This window comes from Dermacentor andersoni, chromosome 5, assembly GCF_023375885.2.
Source record: "Dermacentor andersoni chromosome 5, qqDerAnde1_hic_scaffold, whole genome shotgun sequence".
Taxonomy (NCBI): domain Eukaryota; kingdom Metazoa; phylum Arthropoda; class Arachnida; order Ixodida; family Ixodidae; genus Dermacentor; species Dermacentor andersoni.
The window spans coordinates 141801041-141827704 of NC_092818.1; the positions used below are offsets into that span (position 1 = coordinate 141801041).

At 45.2% G+C, this 26664-nt stretch overlaps 1 protein-coding gene across 1 annotated transcript in view; it reads left to right on the forward strand.

Moving 5' to 3' along the window:
• The first annotated feature begins 4453 nt into the window (after positions 1-4453).
• jef (major facilitator superfamily domain-containing protein 6 jef) overlaps positions 4454-26664 on the forward strand; it is a 29514-nt gene continuing 7303 nt past the window's right edge. Inside the window, exons 1-5 of the mRNA XM_055071075.1 lie at positions 4454-4594; positions 6773-8250; positions 10560-10829; positions 13100-13196; positions 22429-22590. Coding sequence (XP_054927050.1) covers positions 6919-8250; positions 10560-10829; positions 13100-13196; positions 22429-22590 — 1861 coding nt within the window. The 5' untranslated portion in view covers positions 4454-4594; positions 6773-6918. The remainder of the gene's footprint in view (positions 4595-6772; positions 8251-10559; positions 10830-13099; positions 13197-22428; positions 22591-26664) is intronic.

Here is a 26664-nt window from a genome sequence, read left to right on the forward strand (position 1 = left end):
TGAGAAAAGTGTAGAAACTGGAATTCGGTGGCTGAATAAGAATGAAGTATCAAGGTATTTAAGAAGCCTAGTTATGATATTCTGCTGTTTTACGCAACAGAACCACGATTTGGTTATGAGGTATGCCATAGCGCGGGACTCCTGATTAATTTTGACCACCTGGGGTTCTTTAACGAGCACCATTTGCATGGTAAACTGGCGTTTTTTTTTAAAAACCTACTTGGTACCAAAGTGGGAATGGCTAAACTAAGCTAAGTTAAGGAAGCTAGGACCGCGCAGCCCCCGATGGGAAGAAAAAATAATGGATATAAGGCTTCGAGAGAAAGATAGCGGCTTAGAGAAAGGGATGAGAGAAAAAGGAAGGAAAGAATAATAACCATGGACGCGCAGGCTTGGCTACCTTCTGCTTGAGGAAGGGGAACGGGAGAAAGAAAGACAAGAAAGAAAAAGGATAGCCAGCGTGCCCACGCTTTCAGGTGAAGGTTAAGTCTTTTTCTACGACTCACGGGCCCAGGAACTCGCTCATTGGCTAACCCATGTCTAACCCATGTTAGCCCATGTCGCGGGTTAGCTTCGAGGCCGCGGTGGCAGCATTTAGATGGAGCAAAAGATGCAGCCACAGATTGTCTGGCCATAAATGAGGGAGTTGGCTTTCAAGCTATCCGACGCCCCATCGAAATCCGAGCGAACCCGAGGTCAGACGAACTGTGGTCACGCGGGTGCGGTGACTTTCGCAACGGATTTCTTCTTTTCACGGGCTTCGTGGTTTCGTGGCTTGTGTGCCTTCCTATTCTTAGCCACTACCGTCTCGCTATCCCTCCACGCCGCGCCCGCTACAACGTCCGCGAGAGGGCATCAGTCTCACCAGTATCATTATGGAGACTATGGAGCATGTTTTATTAGAATGTGAAGACGTCTACCCAGCGGTTGATTTTATTTATTTAATTATTTATTTTTATTTATTTACAGTACCCTCAGAGTAAATATACATTATAGAGGGGAGAGGCTACATAAAGGAGGTAAAAAATGATATACAGGAAAGGCACAGTATAAGTAAAAATAGAAAATTATACTAGCTCACTAATTTACACAAAAAATAGTAGTCGTAGTTCACCATAAAAATATCATCATACACTTCTATATACAAGTTGGGAATGATAGGTAAATACATAGATAGGTAATTTGAAAAAAATAGTACCTATACAATAACAAGTCACATGATATAGTGAACGCAAATTTCATGATTTGCGTGTAGTTTATTTAGGCGCCACTGGCCTCATTGAAGCCCTTGGGTTCAGCGAGAGCAGTGGTAAAGCAAACATGTCCGCAATAGGCTTTAGTAAGAGGCGATTGGAGGATTGGTGGAAGAAAAGTAGGGAAACGACAAAAGACGGAGTCGTACAAAAGCACAGTTCGCAATAGGGGATCAGAAAATTTGGGCGTGGTAGTTCATAGTTTTTTTTTCATTGTTTAACCTAGGTAGGACATTAGGTAGTATAACAGCTAGAGCTTGGTGGCGCAACCTACCGCCCCGTTCCAAAGGGGACGCTCATAACATCCATCCATCCATCCATTCATCCATCGCTATGTTTTCTGGCCTTAATCGGTTTAACTCTTTTTCTACGACTCACTCGCCCAGGCGCTGGCTCATTGGCTAACCCATGTCGAACCCATGCTGACCCATGTCGCGGGTTAGCTTTGCGGCCGCGGCGGCAACATTTAGATGGAGCAAAAGATGCAGTCGCAGATAGTCGCAATCAACCTAGAGACCTTTGTCGTAGACCCGAAACCAAAACCGGAATCCAACACAGCATACCACAACCTTCACTACGGTGCTTGCTTCTCGTAGCATCATGCGTTGCTTTGAGACGGTAAACCAAATGAATCCATCAGTGATCGTACGTCTCGCTGGTCTTTAGACGCGTAGCAGGATATGCAAATAATCAACATGGTTTATGCCACGTTTCCGAGCGGTACCCTCATTTCCCCGCAACTGTCATACGTTTCACACATCGCAAACACATTTTCATGCAAAGTAGGATCTTGGCTGAGCAATTGCGCGATATCTATTATTATTTATTTTCGTCATGATCACTCAGCCCATTTATGTGACCCATTTGTGTGAACATTAACAATCCTTCCGAACTGTCCGCTACATCTGTGCAAAAAAAAAATTCATCACTACATCTAAAGCTTTGTGTCTGCAGCAGTCATTCGAAATTGCCGAACAAGTTGCAGAAGCCAATCACAGGACGGACTAGGCCACTGGCACGTACTCGTCAGATTTCGTGCGAAACTCACATTAGCTGCCACACAAGCAGTCCGAAGCCGTCAAAAGTTTCGCAAACATCCCGCTTCATATCCCCTTCCAGTAGAGGACAATTAGTGCAGAGGGATAATGTTTGTAAAAAAAGCGTAATTCAATCATTTACAACTTTCTGCCGATAAAGTACACACAGCGTGGAGGCATATTGCAATGACTTAATCGCGCTCCTGCTTGGCTGAATACATCGCTGTAGCTTCCACCATGAAACAAATTACAATAACTGTCTTTCATAATGAATTCCTCGTTCACCAACCGCCAAGCGTGTACAACGTTTGGCCATCCATACCTTGTTACTTCAAAAAAAAAAAAAATAGCATTTTAAAACGGCATTTTTGTGTGAACACCAATTAATTGGTATAGTGCCCTACGATTGCATACAAATACAACAAAGAATGCCATTTCAGCAGGCTTTTGCCCCGAAAGAAAAACACAGTTTGCAGCTTCGACCAGGTAAGTTGGAAAAATGAAGTTAACTGAAAAATCTACTTCAAGTTACCAGTGTTGGAATTTATTATTGTTCAGCTAACCATGAGCCAATTATATTGAATGAATTAACCAAAGCTGTGAATAACCGGCTGTTGAATTATCTGGAGTTGACGGTATTTGCTTATAAGCATAGCCGTCTTCAAAAAGCATAGACTCACGTATGCGCTCTTTAGGTAGAGTTGTGCTTAAACCGGCGTTGTTCCAGCTTTCGTCTGGTTTATAAGGAGAACGGAAGGCTATCTATTGCGCCGGTTATGTTGTAGCAAGTGGTACTAAAAAGAGATGCACAAGATGGGTCTACCTGAGAAGACGATCCCTTAGAATTTATGGTAATAACTGTATCACTTTATAATAATTAACGATTGTTAAAGAAGTAATGAGAAATCATACTTTGCAATTATGTGGGTGAAACCGCGTATTTTTAACATTTGCCCGCCTGACGACAAGAACAGCTGCTATAATTTCCTTAGGTTCGAAGATACTTTTCGGATTAAGCGTTATTGGCTGTCAAGGTATGTAGACTGCTGCAGGTTGTTGCACCAATAAGAGTTATATTCAACTAACAACGACTGCAGACATGTCACTTTTAACCTGACGTTCTGCTACCTGAAAGCTAGCTTTCCTGCGAAGCATGAAGTTTGCCCAACCAATGGCGACGTTGTCATTCTTGCAAACAGCGCGTACAGGCACAAGTTGCTTGTATAATCACATGGAAAATGAACACATGGCTTTCGTGGTGAAGCCATGCGCAAAAGGCAAGCCCCCGCATCTGCAGCAAGCACTCCATCTTCGTTTGAACGGTGATCGTTGTCGCCATTACTTGGGCGAAAGTGCAGGGCAGAGAAGCGTCCTTGCGAATTAGTAAATATGTCTAATGCGGGCTTTGAATGCAAGTTTGGTATTCTCGTAACATTGACCCACCTTGTACACTTCGGAAATTGTACCTAAGCAGAACGTACTAGAGGGTATGCTGGAGAGAAACGTACTGGCATGTTTGGATCAAGCGTGACAGACATTACTCTAACTTATGACGATTATCATAGCCGTAGAAGTGGTCCAAACGGTAAGGATACTGAAAAATAAAGGGGCTGCAGACATAGAGAACAAAAAAATATGCAACCAATAAACGTGCAAGCGCATTTGACCGTGTCCTTCTGCGTCTTCGTTTTGCCTGCATGGCTTACGCACGCGCGCGTCCGCCCGTTTCCGGCCTGCTACTTCCGCTCGAATTCCTTCTTCCGAATGTGGGCACACGTCTCCTTCGGATAACGGATCTCGCGTGCCGACCAGAGTGGACGTTCGCTTTGGCACGGCTCCCCCGTTCCCGGAAGGAAGGGAGCTTCGCGCACCCCTTCCTTCCATATACTCTGGGTTTCGCGCGCGATACCTGACACCACGGCACGCACACCCCTCTCGCGAACGCCAACCGCGGACTGACAGCAGTCCCTGCTCGCACGAATCAAGGTAAAATCGCCTCCTCGTCCGACCGGTGAGCGCCGATCGTCGGGCGAACGTCGCTCTCGCGGCGCTCTTCTTCGACCGTGCCGCGCAGTCGAACGCGATGCCCCACCGCGGAAAAAGTAGAGCCGACGCATGCGCCGAGCGCGGTTCTCGCTCCCGGGGTTTGCGGCCCGAGCGCCCCGAAAGCCCAGCCGCCGCCGGTTCTCTCAGGCCCCCGGTGCTGCTGGCCTCGACCGATTTTTCCTTGGCGCTCGTACTATTCAAGATCAGGGGATACTGCGGCGAGCCGTACGGACGAGACGGTTACCGCCCGCTGCGCTGGTAAGGTTTCGCTTCGCCCTTGTTCCGCCCGTAACTCCTGTGCTTCTGTCCGGTGATGGGATTTTCTTTAAAGGGCGCGAGCACGGCTACCCTTCCCTCCTTCCTACTCTCTTTCGAGTCTCCTTCCAATGAACTCTCTTCCTTTCTTCCTCTCTTTATGCTCTCCTATGGTACACGAGATAACGATTTCATGTCGTTCGATGACAACCCAAAGACGCCTGTTGTGAAGAGACAGCGCTGTAAGGTTCTCTTCGTCTTGCTTTACAGTCCTTCCGGACTTAGAAGGCGCGTTGTTGTTAGTTAAAACTATTTAGTCTATTAATTTTACTCGTGTACCTTGTTGTCTGGTCGCATAGTATTGCAGTGATAATGCTCTTCATCGTGCCTCTCGCAAAGAGAAGACATCTGGTTAACAAGCAACGAACAAGTTCGCAGTGTACGACAATGCAACAGCGCTAAGTGTGTGATGTATGGCCGCCCTAGAAACCGATTTTTTAAACATGCGCCTAGGTAAGGAAGCGCAAAGCAATTACAAAAAAGGTTGGCGTGAAGCTCAGCTGTAACGGCAATGGACGGAACCTCTCTCATAAGGTATCGATACATGGCGTAGTGCTTGAATATTTCTTGCTGAGGTATCATACTAACTATTCACTAATTTGCCAAACACCACGAAAGCGCGATATAACCACAAATATTTGGGGTTATATCTCATCTTCGGACGTTGACGTCGTAGCATGTTCTTTTTCTTTATCACAGTAATGCCCATTCGTATGAACAGAGACCCTTAAACAAATCCGCAATTGCAACCCACATTCCTTTATCCGAAAACGCTCCTCGCGCGCGCCATTGCCAAGCGCTCACCTCCCCCTCCTTCATTTTCTCTCTCTTCCCCCCCCCCCCCCCCCCAGTCTTACGCCTTGAGCTCTGCTTACCAGTCTAGTCACCCGTACCATGGCGTTTGCAAGTTGGAAGCGACAAACTAAAATTGGCCGAAGTTTCATCGAATGTCGCCGGGCACTCCATCTGGCATACATTCATTGCCCGATAAATAATTGACAACCTGAGGTTCGATCGTGAGCGCAGCGAGGCGCCTGTCTCGCTCGCCCACTCTCTCTCTCTCTCTCCAGCGCCCAGGCGAGCGCCATTGCCGTCTCCACGCCCCCTCTCCGAACAGCCAATGACGCCGTGTGAGCACGCCTGCTCGCGCTTTGCTGCGTCTGTGCCCGGAAAACAGTTTTGCCGCAGGAGACGCCCGGGAGAGCGTTCGAGGTCGCGTGATTTAGAGGCTATGTTCACAAAGCGAAGACAATGGCTGTCACTACGCATTTGGGGCACTAAAGTTCAGTTCGTGAGTTTCAGATCGCTGGCGTACACTCAGGTGCGATATAAAAGGCAACATTGGATCATTGTTCTATCAGGAGACGCTTCACAACTGATAGCTCGAATGTAAATGTATACGTTGAGATGTGCAAAAGTTCTTCTTTTTTAACAGCAAGTCGCATAGCACGAGTGTGTTCGAAGTAGGCACTGTAACTATCAATGCAATATCATCCGCACCCTGTTATATTGGACGTTACTGTGCATCTTTTGTCATGAGAATAGTCAACGCATACCGAGGTCAAAGTTGACACCAATTAAATTCAAAGCCTGGTATAGTAACCCCGTGTTTCCATGTTTTGCGTATGCTAATGACAACTTGTCAGAACTTTTCACAGCATCGAAGTGCCAAACGTGCCACACGGGCCTCAGTAACAGCTGTGGTCACGTGTTTAGTTGGCTTGAAATTGTTTACCAGGGTTGTTTGTTCTGGCGTAAGGTGTTCCTGATCTCCAAATTGTTGTAATAATTTTGTACCACCAGGGCGATCTGCGCTGAACCTATCGCGCGAGTAGCTCGGAGCAAATGAAAGTTGTTTTTCACTGCTTCCCTTTGTGCACATTGTCGGTCCAAAGACAGGCAGTGCGGCATTCTGCTTATTGCGTACGTGCGAAATGTGCAAGACTCAAGTGCGTCCGACTGAGTAGGCCACGAAGAGTTGTCGAGCAAAATACACGACACCTCATTCTGAGGGTGCCCACTTTAGTGCACATTTCTTGGTGCTGATTACTGAGCGAGTTGTAGACCTTCTACCATAAAGCTTTCATGTTTCTTGTTATCGCCCTTTTCTTTTTTTCTCAGGAAGCTCGACCTCAGACCAAAATGTCAACCGTCTTCCGTGTTTACAGTGCAACTATGTTGATACGTCTCCAACATTAACACTCTACGGTGTTGCTTCAAGCAATAGAAATTCTACTGCAAGTGTCGTTCTAACAGTGTGTGCCACAATGGTCCGGATGAAAAGCTTCGACGATGAAGACGGCAGTGGTGCTAACAGAGGCCCACCGATGGGGCCACCCGCGAATTCTGAGAGAAATGTGTTGAATACTCAAAGTTACCAACGCCAACAGCCACCAACAGAACAACCGATTCCCGCACAGCCGTTCCGGCCACCTCAGAACTTTGTCGAGGGCTTCCTAACCAGCATAAACCAAGACCTGCTCGTGTCCAAGACGTTCTACTTCTTTTTCTTCTCCGCGTTCGGCTCGCTCTTTCCGCTGCTGGCCGTCTACTTCAAGCAGATGGGCATGAACGCCACACAGAGTGGTCTGCTGATAGGCATCCGGCCCTTGGTCGAGTTCATCAGCGCCCCCATGTGGGGCGGAGTCGCTGACCGCTTCAAGAAGGGCAAGGCGATCCTGCTCTGCTCGCTTGCCTGCTGGATCATATTCACGCTTTCGCTGGCGTTCGTGCAGCCTCCCGCCGCCTCGTGCATCGACTACAACGACACGCACCACGTCTTGTACTCCCCGGACACTGGCGGCAACGACCGCTACCGCCGGAGCGTGCCTATGGTCCAGGAGGACCTCTGGATGGACGTCGCCGCCGAAGAAGAGCAATCAGTTCCGCAGCTCCTCGATTCTTCACCGGAGCTGCGCAGTAAGAGGGGCCGCTCAAGCACCGAGGCACCGTCGCTGCCTCAGGTGGAAAAAGGGCGAAGTAAGGCCAAGCAGCTTCCCCCAAACTACGTAGTCGGCAAGTCGCCCAACACGGTCGAGTACACCCTCAACTACAACCAGGAGCGGCACACGTCCTACATCTCGCCTCCCTTCAGCTCGATCGTGTACAAGTATGAAGACGTCCAGGAGGTCTTCTTCCTCCTCCTGCTGCTCATCGTGCTCGGCGAGTACTTCAGCGCCCCGGCCATCACGCTGGCCGACTCGGCGACGCTGTCTCACCTCGGAGAGGACACTGACAACTACGGTCGCCAACGCATGTTCGGCTCACTCGGCTGGGGTGTTGCCATGTTCTTCGTGGGTATTGCGCTCGACCACTCGACCTCTTTTCCAAACCACCCATGCGGCCCGTACGAAAAAGAGCGGAACTACACCATCTGCTTCGCCACCTTCTCGGTGCTCATGGGCTGCGCCTTCATATCGGCCACGCAGCTCAAGTTCGACTATGAGCCTGACGTGGGTGCGCCAGCCGACAACATCGTCATGAAGCAGGTCGTGATGAACAGCGACGCGAGCAAGCCCATCACCATCGAAGACATCGCGCCGGGCATACCGCAGGCCCGGCAACCCAAGCAGGAAGAGAAACAGCCGGAGACGACAAAGGTTGGTTCTCACCTCCTCATGGTTTTTCCAGTGCAAAAAAAAAATAATAATAATTCTTATGAAACAACGAACCTGTGAAGGATCTTGATTAATGGATCAAACCGGTGGTTCATAGCTCTAAACGAATGGTTACCAAGGATGGGAAACGAATCGAGCGGTAAGAGAACTCATATGGAGTAGTGCAGTTTGAAAATTCGTGTCTATAGGTTCAGTGCCGTTGGCGCAGAACAGAGTCAAATCGACCGAAAAAAGAGCAGCTTTGTCCTGCAATGGCAATATTTTAGCTAGTCATAATGGTGCATATAACAACAGCTTCGTGATTAGTTTTAAAGTGCGTGGAAGCCGGCAGTGCATGTGGTGTTATCAATATTTTTTTTCGTTCACATCGCGTTTCCTTCTTTTATGCCTCTGCTCTTTTTGCAGTAATAACTGCTGACATACATTATGGTGATGCATTTATTTGCTGGAAAATATGCCAGAATTGAATCAGCGCTTGTCCTGTGTCCTTTTTCTTAGTGTCACGATGCCCTTTGAAGTTCCGTCATAATAAACTTGAAGCAACTGGCCCAAGTTTACGCCATATTGCAATAAATATAAAACGATCGTCAGCACTAGGAAAAACAGAAAGATGAATATGATAAATGAGATCATCACCTACGCATTTTCATTTGTGAGTCCAATGTGGTATCGCTGGGCAGCCATCTGCTAAAATATGCTGAGGCCTGTAAATACGGAAAGAAGTTTGGTATTGTCAACATCACAGCTTGTTTGACTAACATCGCGAGGAATAGAAAAAAATTGCACTGCATTGCCTGGACTCATAAAGGTGGGAAAGGCAAAACAGTTTGTGCCTACTTTCGCATATTCCCCAAACCACTGTTTTTCAAGTCGAATGTCCTAACCTTAATGATTAGTGTGAGCGCAATACGCGATTTATATATTCTTCACCTACATATTGTTCATCACGCGTAAATATTTCTCACCTGCACAGATGAGAAATAGGCCACTCTATCGAACGCGGGAACGCGAAAGGCTGCTTCCAGCAATGCGCATACAAAACGTTATTCACGTCAATTTTTTGTTGTTGTTTACCCCTCTATTCACATATGCAGTCTTTGTTTTTGTTTTGTTGATATGTTGATGCAAACATGTTTTCTTGCTGTTATCCTTGCAATACGTGAAATTAAAAGAGAGAGATGCAAATGAGAGAAAGGCAGGGAGGTTAACCAGAGTTAAAACCTCCGGTCTGCTACCCTGCACTAGGGGAAGGGAAAGGGGAAGTAAAGACGGAAAGGAGAGCGGTGACAAAAATTCCGTCCCTTCTCATATTTTTTTTTCACGTGAAATGAAGTTTTTTTTACCTTCCCGAAGAGTCAAACCAAGTTGCCGGATACGCTATGTTCCTAGCGTCTTTTTTAGAAACGCCAGTTAAATCTGTCTTCTCATTGGCTGGGAAACTTGAGCAAGTTGGTGTGCGTTCATGCCTGACAAAAACACTGGTAACGATGTTGAGGACGAATAAGTTAACCTAGGTTCACCCGACGAGTGCTGATCTTTCTGCGTTGGCCTTTCTGATCGTCACGCATTCTGATCGCGGAAATTCGGCGCAGGTGTGTGAACCTACCTTAATTTATTCATCCACGTCTTCGTTACCGCTGTGTTCGTCAAGCATGTCTGTTCATTCGTGTTGGGTCTGTCATGTTCGTTTTGTAATTTATTTCAAATGTAACAACAGTGATAAATCCTTGCTGATGTTTCTCAGTGTCAAGAACTCGTAAGAAAGTCAGGTGCTGCGGCAGTTCGGTCTCTGGCCTTTACTCCCATTTATATATTTCTGCTAAAGCATGTGGGTGACATATCGTCGAGGTATTTCTTTAATTTACGTGAAGAATTGGCGAAATTATGGCGTTTATTACAGAGGGAATGATCCACAGTGCATGGGCACACTTTTTACCCAACTGAAACACGAAGAAAAGAAAACAACCGAGAAAGCTCCCCCGCGATAAGTTTTCTGAATATTTCTATATACATGGCTTGTTTTCTTTATAAAATAGGTGAGACATAGTGATAGAGAATGATTAGAAGGAAACGCAGGGATGTTGACTAGCGCGGCGCCTTACACTGGGGCACAGCAAAAAGTAAGAAGGGGGGAAAAGTAAAAAAAAGAAGAGACATTACGAGGAAGTGAGAAAGCTCGGAAGTAAATGAGCGCACAAAATACGTACGTGGATTTTGTGCGAACGGTACTATGACTGGTAATGAAACGAGTAATTGACGCTCTGTACATCCGCCCGCCTCTCCCCGCACAGAGCACGGTGTTTGCTCAGACTACACGGAAGCTCCCGGAGTGGTTCGCTGTGCTGCGGTCATTCGCGACGGTTCGCTACGGCGCCTTCCTGGTTGTGACGTGGTTCATGGGCTTTGGCATCGGTCTCGTGTTCACCTTCCTCTTCTGGCACCTGCAAGACCTGGGCGGCACGCCCACTCTCTTCGGTGTCGCCTCCGTCATCAACCACGTGTCCGAGATATTCGCCTACTTCTTCAGCTTCCGCTTCATCCGGCAGATTGGACATGTCAGGGTAAGAAGGACACCCACGTGTATGGCATAGCACACGCCTATGCATGCCTTCCCGTGTTTCTGTTCCTTCGTAATGGTGTGCATTCAAACAGATCAAGCTGTCGTTCTTCCTTATTGAGCACCGTTCGCCTGCACATTCTTTTTTAAGCTTTTTTCCTTTTCAAGTTCACCGACTTAGACTTTTATTTGCGTGAAGCCATGCAGTCAGACATAACAAAAGGATTTCAGGGTCCCTGTCTGTGCAGGTTTGTTCTCAACCTCCTCCATCTATTTTTGTGCAAATGAACATCAATAATTAAATCAAACTTCCATGTTAATTGCATTCGTATGCGATCACGATAGTTATTGCAGTTGTTGTTGTTGTTGTCGTCGTCGTCGTCGTCGTCGTCGTTGTTGTTGTTGTGAGGCCAAACAACACTGCATTATGGGTTATGAAGCAATATTTGTTCATTGGCACTTGTTTAATGTTAATTAGCAATATATACCTAGCTCCTTAATTAAAGTAACTATAAGTAACACCTCTCATGAACCTGATTTTCTACGCTACTTAATCCAGTGATAGGCTAAACGTCATAGACCTGACGATATCATCTTCCATCAACCTTTCACAAAGCAATAATGGAGTGAACGCTGTGTTATGGTGAAAGAAAGCTGCTAAAATATTGGCTGTTCCTACAATTAAATTGAATGGCAGGGTTTGAAATAACGCAGGCTGCGAGTTGTTAGAATAGATATGGGTATACCAAGCAGACAAAACTATCTACGGTTCCCGATAACGCATGATCAGCTCAGGCAACCAAGAATACTTAAATTTCTGAACTTGATTTCTTTAGTAGCAAACCTTGGTAGAAAGATTGTATCATTTTCCAACTTTAGGTCCTTGAAAACGTGCGCTCTTCCCGGTTTCATTTTTTTTTTCATGCGCAAAAATAGGGCAACTAAAATACATTCGTCAATTTATTTCACCGTGTACACGCTGAAATCTTTTTGAACGAAAGGAGGAATATGTTCCACGTTTCTGGTACTCTACATGCTGTGCGGAATATGCAATACTACTCCACCCATAACTTATTAAGAAGCATTGAATTGAATTGGCAGTTGACATGCTTGAAATCTCAAACGTAAAATTAAGCGCGATAAGTGGTTTGAAAGCCTTCCTTTAAGTAAAATATCACCGCTAAAAATAACCAAAATCAACGTCACAAAGCAATTTACAGGATAGGAGAAAACCCAAATCACCTGGTCTGTGCATTAATTCGGACACGTAGGGTTCTTTCACGTACTTACATGACGCTTAACGTCCATGTAAGATTTATTTGCACAGATTTTAAAGCACGGCCTTTCCTAGGAGCTGTATAATTCCTTCTCCGCTTTTGTGCAATCTTTTAGTGCTCTTTCTGTTCCTTGCGAGGAGTCACATTTAAGTCGTCACACATACTAGCGAAAATCTCAGCCTTCCATTTAAGAGATTCTCACATAATCAGAACTGTTATTTTCAATAATATTTTTCCCAAGCTTTATTGTAATGTTTGAGACGCAAATTCGGCATGTTCGCATTGCAACCCTTTGGTTCGTAGAAACAAACATTGTTTGTCTTACAACTGGTGTATGCTATTGTTGTTGTATACTGTGGTAAACAATCTGTTGCTGTGTGCTGATTCTGCGTAATCAGCCGTGATATATGTCCTTCATGTTTAGAGCTTTCTTCTACTTTTTAGTTTAGTTCTCGCTTTACGTTTATTCATAAGTGTGTGGGTTTGCTTTATTAGCGGTGAAACTTTGAGACAGCCGGCTCGAATTAGCTTGTCTTATGACGCAGTCATCATATGACAACCTTTGTTTCGTTTCTTTTTTCTCCGTCTGGTTTATGACTTTCTACCTCGCTAAAATTTATTTAAGACAAAGTTTTTCGTACATCTACTTGTTTAGGTGTCGTGCCCATCGACAAAGCAAGTCGTCATCTTGCTGCTCGCTATTGCAAGCTCGCCATCAGCGATTAATGAATTGCTGACGAGAGCTTAAGGCACTCGATGAAAGACATGACTTCATGTGCACCTTTACAACCTGCCAGATAATAGCTGTGCAATGGCGAGGTTCAATGAAATTTAGTCACATTGCTCTTAAGTATGCGACTCGAAGACATTAAGGAACACGTTGTAACGATGTGGCTGCAGAGATCTTGTGTGGGCTTTTATCTGCCTACAAATCTGTGCATTTGTCCTTCCTAACACAAAATCTAAAGTTGTATCTACACGCTCTACTCCCAAACAGGTGCTTTGTATTGGGCTCATCGGCAACGTCTGTCGATTCCTTTACATCTCCTGGTTGAAGAACCCCTGGTGGGTGCTGCCCTTCGAATTCATTCAAGGTGAGTGTGTAAGGTTGTCCGTTGAAGAAGCTAGTTCCGAGAAAAAAAAGTCAGTGGCAATTTAGCGGTAAATGCGAGAGAAATTCGTCACCATTACGTCGCCTCTCTTCTTTGGGGTTCCGGGATGCATAATTTAAACCGCGTTCACAACATTGCAAACTGTTCAGGAGCTCACTCGACGCTCGTCCGGCCTTTTCGAGGAGCAAAGTGCAACTGACGGCAGACCATCGCAATATATATATATCTATATATATATATGTGTGTGTGTGTGTGTGTGTGTGTGTGTGTGTGTGTGTGTGCGTGTGCGTGTGCGTGTGTGTGTGTGTGTGTGTGTGTGTGTGTGTGTGTGTGTGTGTGTGTGTGTGTGTGTGTGTGTGTGTGTGTGTGTGTGTGTGTGTGTGTATTCCCGCATCTTACACGTACGCTTTTTTCCCCTTTGACAGGCTCAATGCTAACACATATATTTCGGAGATAAACAGTGACTCTATTAAGTTGAGTTTAAAGGTTAGGAGCAGGAACAACGGGCCGTATGAACGAATGAAAATGACAGCGCGATTGTTTTTCGCTCCTCTTAGTCAGTATTTTGTACGCTCAACCTTTCGAAACATAAATCCTTACGAACTTGCTCAGCTTTCTGTAGTTGTAACCTTTTGAGGCTGCAGTCATCTCGTATTGAAGTGTAGCTTACGAAGGGCGTCGCAGAGAAAGCAGGAAAATAAAAACAAATCATTGCATATTTTGAGATTTTGAGCCGGAATATTTGCAACCAAATAACATTTACACATATACATTGAAAAGAAAGCATTGTTTTTCTCCATTGCAGTGTAGCATATATATAGACGAATAATCCCACGCCGGCTAACTTCTCTGCGTTTAAATGAAGAGCTTTCTTGCACTCTCGTTCCATTTTACGCACTTCTCAAATGGCGATTGATCGCTAGCTTCCCTACGTGCGCGACATTGTTAACAATAGCTTCTTGCGTTCTAGAGACATAAAATCAACGAAAAGGTCGTGACAGCGACGTCTTCGGGCTCAGAAAAGAATAATTGTTGGTTTCCCAGTGAGCTTGCTACTCTAGCGTGAATTATATTCTGATACCTTGGCCCGAACTTTTCAACCCCGCCGCGGTAGCATAGCGGCTGCGGTGTTTCGCTGCTAAGCACGAGGTCGCGGGATCGAATCCCCGCGACGGCGACCGCATTTCTATGGGGGCGAAATGCAAAAACGCCCGTGAGTCCCGTGCATTGGGGGCACGTTAAACATCCCCTGTGGCCAAAATTAATGCGGAGTCCCCCTCAACGACATGCCTCATAATCGAATTGTGGTTTTGGTACATAAAACCCCAGAATTCAATTCAACTTTTCATTGCTTTCATTCCTCTAGTACGCAAGAAAACTGAAGGTCAAGGTACCAGAAGATAATTGACGTCAGAGTAGCAAGTTCACTGGGAAGCCAACAGTTATTCTTTTCTGAGGCCTGAAGTCGTCGGTGCCCCGACCGCCGGAACCCATGGCGTCCATAAGAACTTTGTCGTTGCTGCTGTAGTTGTTTTAGGTGACTTTTATTCTACTTTTAGTTATTGCTGCCTGAGACTGGAGTGCTTGCGAAAGAACTTTAAGGTCGGCAGAGGACGGAACAAGTCAGGGACGACGCTGTTACGGGAGCAGTTTTTCCTTCGCCGTACGGATACCTTAACGGAATTATCAAAAAGCGCTTTTTGGTCCTACTCGCGCGCTAATAACCGGTCAACGCGATCAGTCTACGCGCTACAAAATGCTTCGTCTCCTGAAAAAAAAGAAAAAAGAAACATCATAATACTGCTCCCGACATTTACCAGCATATTGCAGACAGGTGCTTTATAAACACCTGCTCCGCGAGACAGTCTGGGCGCAATGTTTGTTTTGCATGTTGCAACACGAACTAGAGGTGCTAAGAAGGAAACTACCAATGTTTAGTGGACTAATGATTCGTGTAAAATGTAAGCAAGCACAGATTCTCGGTTCTGATATGATTTCTATTCTTATCCTCCCCGATTATGCGGACTCGGTGTTGTCTTGTCGTTCTTGCTCAAGCGACGTTTTTCTTACTTTTGAATAACAAATGTCATGGGCTGCACATTATAAGTAAAAAAAAAACACGGAGATGCGTTCCTCTATTTATTCAAAACTTCTCGAGCGCCGTTGGTATTAACCCTATCGTGCGTCAGAGCATATTGCGCAAGTATCCCATGGAGCTGAACTCCCAATTTCCCTCGAGCATTCAGATGCAATTATTCCGTTCCCAGAAGCAACGCATGTCCGCCTCCGTACTTTATTTCTCTCCTACCGCTCGTGTGTCTTTCTTTTTCACTTTTCTTTCGATAAATGCAGGTGATAAGATTCAGCTATGCTGGTGACATATTTATTAATAAAATCTTTGCACGTGCTCACTTGGTCCCATCGCGTAATATTGAGACGCTTGACGTTCTCTCATCCTACTATCCCATTTCATAAGAAGCGCGCCTCAAATGAAGGAAAGAAAAGAAAGAACAGTGAGAGACTCGCGCCCCGACAGCAAGGCCTTCACCGTAACCAAGGAAACGAACTCGGTCACAGCGCTATCGTGGTTAAACTTTTTTCTTTTTATTATTATTATTTGGCCCTTCGCTTTTTTCGTCTTATTCGCTCTAGAGTCAATATCCCGCTTTCTTTCTTTCTTGTTTTGCTTTCTTTGTGCGTTGTATTCCGAGTTGGTTATGGAAGAACAGATTGCAGGCGGGTTATTATTTTTAGACGTCCATGTCGCAGCCTCAAAAAGAGCCGGAGGCACGCAGACAGTTTAGGATCGATATCACTTTGATATATACTTTGTATAAGAAAAATTAAAAAAAAACACTATTGCGCCGAATGAAGCCCTCAAATGCCTTCTGTACAATGTTGTTTCTTTCATATTTTGTTCTTTCTTTATTTTATATCATTTATTACGTGGGATCACGACTCAACGACGGCGTTGAAAGCGCCCTCGTACAGAAAACCAAACTATCGTGCGTTGCAGGGTGTTTGATTAGTCTCAAAGTACACGTTTGATATCGCCCGTTCATTCTCGATCATTTGAAGCCCCGGTAATCTCGAAGGCGGCGCGCACTTCCACACTGGAACCATCCAGGACTTATCGATACGATTCATTGTGATTTTATACATTTCGAGGATATTGAAAGAGAAAAGAGAAAGCAGATTCCTCTCCACTTCGGATGTTCTGAACAAGCATTTATTCGCGTCTGTGGTTGGTGCCATCGTCACAGAAAATCCGATCCCCTTGCAAGAGATCCATCAGTGGGCTCTCCACTTCGCACCCTTTATGTAGGTGGTCTGTCCTTTCTCGATGGTAGAATAGGGCGTAAGGAAAGAAGACCACTGCTTTCTTCGTTGGTTCTTAGCGAGCCGCACCGTCTGTTTGTTTGTATCTTGGCTTCGCCGAGAATGATGAAGTGCTGATCCTTGAAGGCGGCATTGTATTCTGCTGGTTCACCGGGTGAAACTTTTTCTTACTCTTGAATTTCTTTTGTTTTTTCTTCGTTCGATAAGCAGAACGATACGATGGGAGCCACACGCAGATGTTCAAGAAACGCTGAGAAACGTGGTGATCATGTGCGCAGTTAGTGTTGCCTGTGTTAACTTTGTTTCTCTATATTATGGACCACTGGTTTACTGGCTTAATGGAAGCGCTTGGTTCAGTCAAACGGCAAGCTCTTCACGTAGCGTGAAACTATGCGATTATAAATAAATAAATAAATAAATAAATAAATAAATAAATAAATAAATAAGTAAATAAATAAATAAATAAATAAATAAATAAATAAATATTCAGCGCCAAAATTTTCGTAGGTGTAAAAACCACTGAATGTTTGTTCTTGTTTTATTGATTTCAGTGCTACTAACGCAATTCTATAGACAGAGCTGGGCGTTCGGCATGCTGAAGTTGCAAGCGCGGTGCACGGCGGGCTCTTTTATTTTACTTCACACTTTCTTTCCCTTTACTTCACAACAAATGGCCATTAGTTGACGCCACATCCCTCGCAATGTAAAATAACGTCAAAGAGACAATAAAGAAGACAATAAATCAAGCTAGATGAACAAATTATGCTAATTGGGCTATTCTGTACGTTTTTGCGTGTATATATGTACAGTGGGCCCTTGTAATTGAAGAGGACAACACAAAACCGAAAGGCGAGTGCCGACGCCACCGCGAAACTCCTGCTCTGTCTCTCTCTGTGACGTCATAGTTCGTAAGCACCGCCAGAAAAAGTTAGTCAATTATTTGCCTGTGTACGGTGTGTTAGTACTCATCTTCTGAATGAACAAAATACTTAGCCTGCGATATTCGGCCTTGCCTGCAGAGAAAAAACAAAGGTGGGGGGGTGATTGAAATGTGTGAATATTCTGCGAAATACACGGCGTCCCATGCGATGCGATACGGACGCGAAATTCGAAAAGTTGCATTTGTCCTTCGCTTTCTCCGCCGATAAACTTTATTTATAGAGCAAAGCCCAGGCAGAGTTCTGGAGCTTGAATGTATCGGTTTATAGCTTCGTCCATTGTTTACCTTGATTATCCCTTTATTTAGCTCACTGAAAAAATTACCGCTTAAACCGTAATTGCCCTCCCTACACGACGACAATTTCGCAACAATGTCACTCACACGCCGACGTAATATACACAATTATTTACGACCTAGCCAACCACTGAGTGCGTAGGAGGCTTGCTGCTTTTTTTTTTTTCCGGTTACCTTACACCAATGTTGCCTCCAAACTTGAGTAAATGAATTGTCTGACATGCCTTTCTTTTTTCTTTTTTCCCCTTTTCTCAAAATATGGCGACTCAAATGTGCCTACAAGGCACGTTTACTTCGCTTTAAATCAGCTGGTTGGTTATACCTCTTAAAATGAGTGCAGAGCGTATACGTAAAAAAACATCATATTTTTTTTTCCACGCAACTTTCTTGTGAAACTCAGATGGCGGAGAAATTTGTGACTGCTGAGCTGCTTCGAAAAGTTCGAGTGTCCTCCCTCCAACAGTGTTGACATCGTATACACACTCCCGATGGGGCCGTGGAATGGCACCTAAAGGAGTTCTTTGGAATACGAAGGCTCAATTTTCGTCGCGCAGTTCTTTTTTTTTTTTAGTTTGTTCAGTAAAAAAATTCGTCTCATATGTCTGTACTCATCTTTCCTGTCAGATGCGCGAAACAGCCTCTTTCAATGTGCGGAACTTTGCTTCTATATAGCGCTGACACCTTCCTTTCGATGCGACGAGGATTACGCCTTTCGGGCTAGCGTGCCCGCCTCCTTGTCGGCGCTTACCAATTTTCTGAAACTCGAGTATGCCGAGTCAGGGTTTGCGCGAATGCGCAATGCGTCGAAATTTCTTAGTTTCTAATGTCTTACTTTTATTCGTACGCGGCGCCGGTGGCTTCCTCATTTTCTTATTTCGTCGCTCCAATGCGGCATCGAATTGCTCTCCTTGGGTATACCGCGCTGCTGTGCATACGCAAGTATGATTTTTTTTTTCAATGCCCTTAAGATGAAGCGTCCTGTATTTGCATGATAACCGTCGAATCTTTCCTCCCGATGTCAGCTTCTGTTTCCTTCCATATATTATGGAGGTTGTCAATACTGACGTGACGACCACATACATCTGAAAAATGCAGGCACGTTGCAGAGGGGAAAGCCTCTTGGAAGGCACCTAGCTGCGATACGCCGAAAACCTCGAAACGACTCGCTGATAAACGTAAGCGGTCTTTCAAAGAGGAGAATGACTGCTCAACGCATTTTTACACCGTGATAAAGAAACAACGTGAAGAACTGTGTAAATGGCTGCACAAACTTTCCTGGCAGTGCATTTCTCGCAATGTTCAGAGAGAGAGCAACGCAGATAAAAACCGTGCTTTACTACTCAGCATCATTTTATGCCAACTAGCATTTCGTATGCACATGTTCGAGACGATTACAATGCTCATCAGACTGTAAACGCTAAGAAACTCGGTCAGTCGGCATGACATGTTAACGTCCAGAAATGCGCAGGCAATAACAAGCAGAAGAAAACAGCCTTCGGCGCTAACATACAACATCGTATTTTTCTTTTTTAAATACTATAATCTCAACTAACAGTATATTATGATGTCGACATGTTTACTACGGCTCCTATATTAGAAGAAGACTACGCGTGCCCCCCCCCCTCTCCCTTCTCCCTACGACGAGCGCACATGTCCTAGCCTCTGATTTCCTATAACTTTCTTCTTGATTTATTACTTTTTCCCCACATACCCCGCCCCCCCCTTCTCTTTTTTGGGAAATTTATTTATACAGCACATAGAAAGTCTACAGCTGCTGTTTCGGGAATTATAGTGTATTCAGACATTCAACGACCTTAATTCGAGAAGTGTCTCTTACCTTTCTGCTATTAATCCACTTGGAAGTGTATGGACCGCAATCGACCACAGGAAATAGCGTTAAAGACGTCTGTCTTTAGACAGGATGTAGACATTACATAGCCAAAAAGACAAGCCTACGAAACGGCAGACGGCTTTGCAAAATTTCTGCAGGCTATCTATAGACTGCACAAATTTATATATTAGGAAGTAACGGGGGTGTCTTCGGAGGCTTCGGGCTGCAATGGCCATGACAACTGCTGTCACCTAGGATTGGGGTTGTACAACTGAAAACCCTGGCACGCGTCCTACGAGCTCGGCTTCCGCGTCCAGGGCGGATACTCATCACCTGTTATGGCCGTGTCCGGATATTCCGGATATTAGACACAAGATGCTAAGGGAAGACAGATTAAAGTCTAATGTTACGAGGGACTATATCACTCAGCTCAATGCTCACAACAAGTGCGTAAACTCGTGGTTGCAGTACCTGCACCACACGGGGAGGCATGCGTTTATGTGGTGTCCGTTTTTTTTTTTGTATCATTTGTGCTGGATACACCTTGCGTCAAATTCCAGAATAAAGAGAGTAACACTCGTGTTCATTTGTAGAGCACGGTCTGTTCCTAAGAAATAACGGGAACAGTGAAAGTGCCTAACCTAACGAGCTCTATTGCATTGTACGTAGTTACAGTGAGGGCACTACAATCACAATGTCATGGAAGAAGGTAAAACTTCCGCTGATGGCGATAAAAGCGCATAAGGAGGGATTGCCTAAAAAGTGAAGTTAACTTCCTGTATAGTAGCACTGAACAAAACTGGCTTTTGTCTCCATAAAAATGGAGCGTCACTCGACAGAGGAGAACGCCCGCGCAAGTAACTGTACCGAGGATGGACGAAATAAAGCTTCGGTGAAAGCTTTTATAACGAGCCGCGGGCCTGGAAAACTGAAAACTGCCCAGAAAGTGGCTCGAGGCTCCCCCGTAGTAGTGGTGCAAACAAAATAGTGGCCCGCCAACTGCCATCGGCAGAGCCTGGGAGCCGCTTTGCAAGTCGACAGTTTATTTTCATTTTCTTCTTTTGAACTTTTGTCCTCGCCGCGTCATTTCGTTCTTATCTGCACCATACTCTCTCTTTCTCTCTTTCTCTCTATCTCTCTCATAAGCGTGCTTCGAGGCTTTGAGAAATAGGTCCATGAATGAGATGGACGCGTTGATGAAAAGGAGGTTTCCGGGTCCCAGAGCACCGTGAAAGAAGGCAGCAAAAATGCAGAAGAAGAGCAAAATGAAATAGAGCATATAGCGCAGGAGAGGCTTGGGATAGCAACTCCCGCTCTTCTTTTCGTTTTCTCGATTTGGTCGCTTAGCAACGGTGGAGGCACTCCTCTGCGGAGTCCGTTCGACCTTCGGCGAGAAAAAAAAAAGAAGGCAATGAATGCATCAGCCACCGTTCACTAGTTTTTCCTCACTTCCTTTTCTTTTTTTTCCGGCATTGCGTTTAACCGTATTGCTTTGTTCTTGGGATACTGGACTTCTCCACGTTGGGTCGAAACTAAGCAAACCAACCTAAATGCACTCAATAAGAGGAGAGGAAAAGAGAAAGGGAAGGCAACCGGCTGAACGGTGCCTGATCTGCTAGGATAAAGGTAGTCGTCGCACTGCGTGCAGGAGTTCCGGCATTCCCCCTTTGGTTCCCGATTTCTCTGATGACTGCTCCTAGTGCTTTCAGGAAGAAGTAAAAATCCGAGCAGTACTCTATGCGGTAGCCCCGGAAGAGATGTTTGTTCGGGAGGCGAGCTTTATGGTTTACGACACCATGAAAAGAGGCCACCGACGGCGTATGGGACAGGGACGAAGACGCCTTTATGGCGTGGTGATTACCTGCCGGGCACCTCGATTATCGCAGATTTGGAAGGTGATAGTCGGGCCAGTTCGAATGATGCTGAACCACGGGAGCTACAGAAAAGCGAGACTGTTCTCTGTACTCTTGAAGTACGCGTCTTCGTAAACGTATTCATGTTTGTGTGGGTGTGCATGGGCGCGTAATAACCGTACACAAATTCTAGCATAAGCCCGTTTTTCATTTTCTTCAGCTAATCTGAACAGAACGGCAGTAAAGAAATGGGTGCGTACTCTGTCGAATTATTCTATTCGCCGTGCCATGACGTTTTGATTGCCTTTAAGCCACTCTGCAATCTGTGTAATAATTTGCAGTTATACTGATGTTTTGTGGTGAATGCTCTCTATCTCTCTCTCTTTCGTTGTGTCTTGTGTTCTTGCTGTATATGTACGAATCGGCAACAAACGCTATCCAGTGTTTGTCTTTCTGAGCAGGTGCTTAAATATAATATGCGGCCTTGTTTGTTTTTCCTTTACTTCCTACATAAACGTGTATATGTGGATGTTTCAAATTGGCACTACTAAATTGTGCTACTCCATTTTCGTATCCGCACATCTTCGATGTCTACATCTGGCACCACGAGTCCATAACCCTACTGCAACCGTAAATGCCCTTCATAGGAACCACAGTCGCCCTAAAGTATCGCAGTGGCAACTAGACTAAACACAGCACCTTTAATGTATTATGTCGAATGCTATTCGCATTGCCATCAGCAGTCAGCGTGAGGTGAGTTCTGGCATAATGTTTTTTTTTGCGTTCCCTAATGGTGCTTCGTGCGTATTTGGCACTCGCTTGTCCCGTTGTTTCCACTATCTCCTTAAAGAGACATTGTCTTACAACCTTGCTTGGATTCAGACCTTAGTGCATGTGTGGTGTTCTGCTTTCGCTCTTAAACTCTGGTAAGTTACGTCCCTCATTCCGTCTTTGCAGGAGTAACGCATGCGGCTGTGTGGGCTGCTTGCTGCTCCTACATCACCCAGGCGACGCCCGCCAACCTCAGGTCGTCGGCACAGGGTGTCCTGCAGGGACTTCATCACGGACTCGGGCGCGGCTGCGGAGCCGTTATTGGAGGAATATTTGTCAACTACTTCGGTGCGGAATTCTTTTCTTGAATGTTGTATGTGTCACGCGGAAATTTTGAAGGGGTAACGCAAAGCGTGTGTGCAGCTAGACGCTCACGATTTCCTTCGCAGCTTCTTCTGATGCGTTTAAATTTAAGTGACACAACAAATTTGTTGCAATGTAGGGACGTATGCCGTTGGGAGAGCAACTGGCAGTGTGAGAGACGCGGAGGGTGGGAAGAGGAGCAACGGAACGGTGTGACGTAGGGAGGCACGTGACAGGATATGCAGCGGTAGTTTCACGGATGTGGGGCAGGCCGATGCGGTGTGCTAAATTGAGCGATGATCTTCACTGCATCGCTGTGCGTGGATATGTTTGTGATTAGCTGTGCCTTACTGCACGCAACTGCGGTTCTCATAGTTATACGTAATGTGCATGGTTATATAGAAAGAGATATGGTCCGTGTGTAATATGACAGCTGCGTGGTTTTGTATTTGGCAATAGCGTATGTAGCCTGCTTAAGAGCGAAAACAAAAGCGGTTCTCGTGTCGCTGTCTTTAGGTTGACTGTGGGTGATGAAGATTCGTAGACAGCAGTAGCAAAATATATTGTCATAATAATATTATAGATGACCTTGAGCTAGTAGAAACCGTGCGGATGTCGACAGATAATCGTCGACTGATGGTATCTTATCTGAGTTTCATTCAAGACAATCTATCCGCGAGTACGAACCACGGTTAACACATCCGATCTACACAGTTTAGATTGCACATTATATGGGCGACGCAGGTCGCTTTTCAAAACTATTTGACGTCCACTGTCTGGCTTCCTTCAGTATGCTTATATAGATGGTTCGCGTAGGTGGTCAGTACGGGGAAGACTTAGTAAAGTTAACTTTTTTTCCACTGCATAGCACTTTGGCGTAACCATATAGAGTCACAGCTGTCGCAGGGGAAGTAAGTTCAGGTGTAATTCCCCACCCTCGCCCTGCGTACAACACGGCTACCACAGCCCTGTGCAGCTATTTATACAAAATGAGTAGTAATAAAATAGTTCGAACTATTTTAAACACACACACGCATCAAAACTCAAAACTGCACTAATTAAGAAAATCAAACTGCTGCATACATCAGCAGATAACTTCTATGTGCTACTCATGACCACTCTTCCACAGCCCCCTTAGTGGGTCTGGTACACACCATGGTAATTCATAATTAAGTGTGCTGAAAGCTTTCCCCTTGACGTTAGCATTTATCTCACTGCGGTATGTTACAAAAAAAAGTGGCGTGCATTGATAACGGTAGTTTGTGCTCGGAGTTCTCAGCTTCAGCCGGGTGCATGAATGCTCAAGACATGGAGGCAAGGCGGCCGATAAGCTAGCTTTGCCTCGGAGTTTCGCTTGCGGACGTCAAGCAAAAGGTACCGCTGAAAAAGCCCATGATGACCGCTGGTGTGAAAAGCCGTTGGCTCACAGTACGTTCCCGCCTACAAAATTTTTGGGTTACGACCTTGTGCATCATTTGAGGGCCTTTCATTGAGGGCTACAAGTTGCGGGTGGTGGTATCATCATCATCGTCGACGTCGTCTTCAGCCTATTTTTATGTCCACTACTACCCCCCCCCCCCCCTATTCGAAGGCCTCTCGCAGCTCTGTCCTGCGCCCTGTCCTACCCCTGTCCTGCGCTAGCTGATTCCAAATGTCCCAATTTCGTCTTTATTTCAAATTGGTTTCAGGGCCTTCTTTCGGCTCCATCTCCTACAGCATAGAATTCAGGCCTGACTCCATAATGCAGGTGAGATGCAAGCTATGGTGACTGCCGTGCACTCATGCTCAGAGGAATTATCGGATTACTAGGCGAGATGTGCGCTCTAGTAAGGTTTCCTCTGATGGCTTCAGACCCAGGGAACTTCCGTAGCAGATCCCCATAGTCCACATCTTCTTTTGCGCCATGACACATCGGGCAAGCAAGCCTTTCTGCCAGTTCTTCGGTGTCTCGGGCAGGTTGTTGACGCCATCCAGAGCCTGAATACTGGTTGACTTGAGACAATGTAGGGTGGAAACAACAAGAGCACTAGAAGAACATTTGTCCGTAACTTTCATCGGCAACGTCACAGTGAACATTTTGCATCTCGTCAGATTGCCGAAACCGAGAAGCGCTAGGCTCGGTCAGTCCTTGGGAGAGAAGGTACGCTGAACTTTGATGACTCCTCTCACAGAATCCGCCTAGACTGAGCCAGATACGCTGTCTGGAGCGCCAGCAGTCTAGTCCCTCATTACCTCCTGCTTTGACATCCGAGAAGTAAAACCAAAAGTGATGGTCTAAGCGAGCTTGTGTCTCCTGTCCTCGTGATTTTCGTGCCCATTGCCAGAAGAATAGGCATGCGCAATATGAAATCCTGGCCAATTTTAACTTGTGCAGCATAATGTATATAATCTGGAATCGCACGGTAAGATTCATTTACTCCGATCATTCGTTCACCGCCATTGTTACTGAACCTCAATTTATCACTATAATTATGTCCTAAAGTAGCCCGACTATGCCTGTTTTATACGTTCTGCCATTTCTAGCCCGACTACTCGTTCATCAAGCACGCTCACCTATATCTGTCATCGTGCATCGGCCTTCGTAAGGTGGTCCACCAACTTACGACGCGTACTGTTGCACAAGTGCATTTTTGTTTTGCACAGACATCAAAATACTGAAACTCACTTCCCGCTTGCGTTAAGCACCGTTCCAGCCTTCCTCATTTGGCGACAGCCATCTAAAACATCATATATGAAATGTTAACAACCCAGCCGTCATGCAATACTCTGTTGGCGTGACATTTAAACTACATTACACAAATGCGTACAACGCCAACTAAGCCAAATGATCACACTTGTGTACTGACTTGCAGCACATCAGATTCATCCCTCAACTTGACAGGTATTTTACCGCTTTTCTTGTGGAGAATTAAGGTGACTGTGGAATTCTAAGAGGAAGCTTTAGCTCGGGTGCTACCATATAAATACGTGTAAAACAATAATTCGTGTCTCTCGGCAACCACATCACCAAATTTCACAAGGTTTGTTGTACTTAAACGAAAAGCTTGAAATCTAGTGACTCTATGTATCGAATTTTCGTTTTAGTCGTCAATTCCTTATAAAAAAATTAGCAAGAATTTCAAACTTTCAGAAAACGACACTATCAAGTTTACAACTCTGTAACTCAGCAATGAAAAATGCTATCACAATTCTGTGAATTGCACCTAATAGTACATTTAAAGGGGACAAGATTGATTTGTTACACATGAATCCTCCAAGAAATTATTAATATGGAAATACAGCTATTCCACAATCCTTGTACACAGCGTAACGAATTCGAATTTGGTACGCGTTCAATGATCTGACGGATGCCGTTTACAGAACCGCGATATCTATTTTTTATGCAGAGCTATTAATTTGTAAACTTCGTGTCTCTATCTTTTTTCGAACTTTAAAATTTTTAAGAATTCGTTAAACAAAATTCAGGCCCTAAATCGAAATTCCGATTCCAGCAGTCACTGTGATTTCACTTGCTCTCTTTGATGCAACAAATTTCATTAAAATCGCTCCAGGGATTATCTCAGAAAAGCGTTTCTGCGTTTTACATGTATTTGAACAGGCCACGTCGGAGTTGGGCCCGAGCTAACGCTTCCTCTTAAGAGATATTTGCTAGGATATTCACATATGCTTCCTGTACTCCTTGATTACGAAATGCCTCTATGACCGCTGGTATCCTTACTGAAATAAATGCGTTTTCGTAATCTATGAAAGCTGTAGTATAGAGAGGTTGATAGTACTCCGCAGATTTCTCAATAACCTGATTGATGACATGGATGGGATCCATTGTAAAATACCCCTTCATGAAGTCAGCCTGTTCTCTTGGTTAACTGAAGTCGGCTGTTGCCCTGATTCTATTGACAACTACCTTAGTGAATCTTTGACACAATACAAATAGCAAGCTAATAGTTATCCAATTCTCTAACGTCTCCCTTCTTATGAGTTAGTATAATGTTGGACTTCTTCCCATTTTGTGGTATTTTTGAAGTCGTGAGGCACTGCGTATAAAGGGGTGCAAGCTTC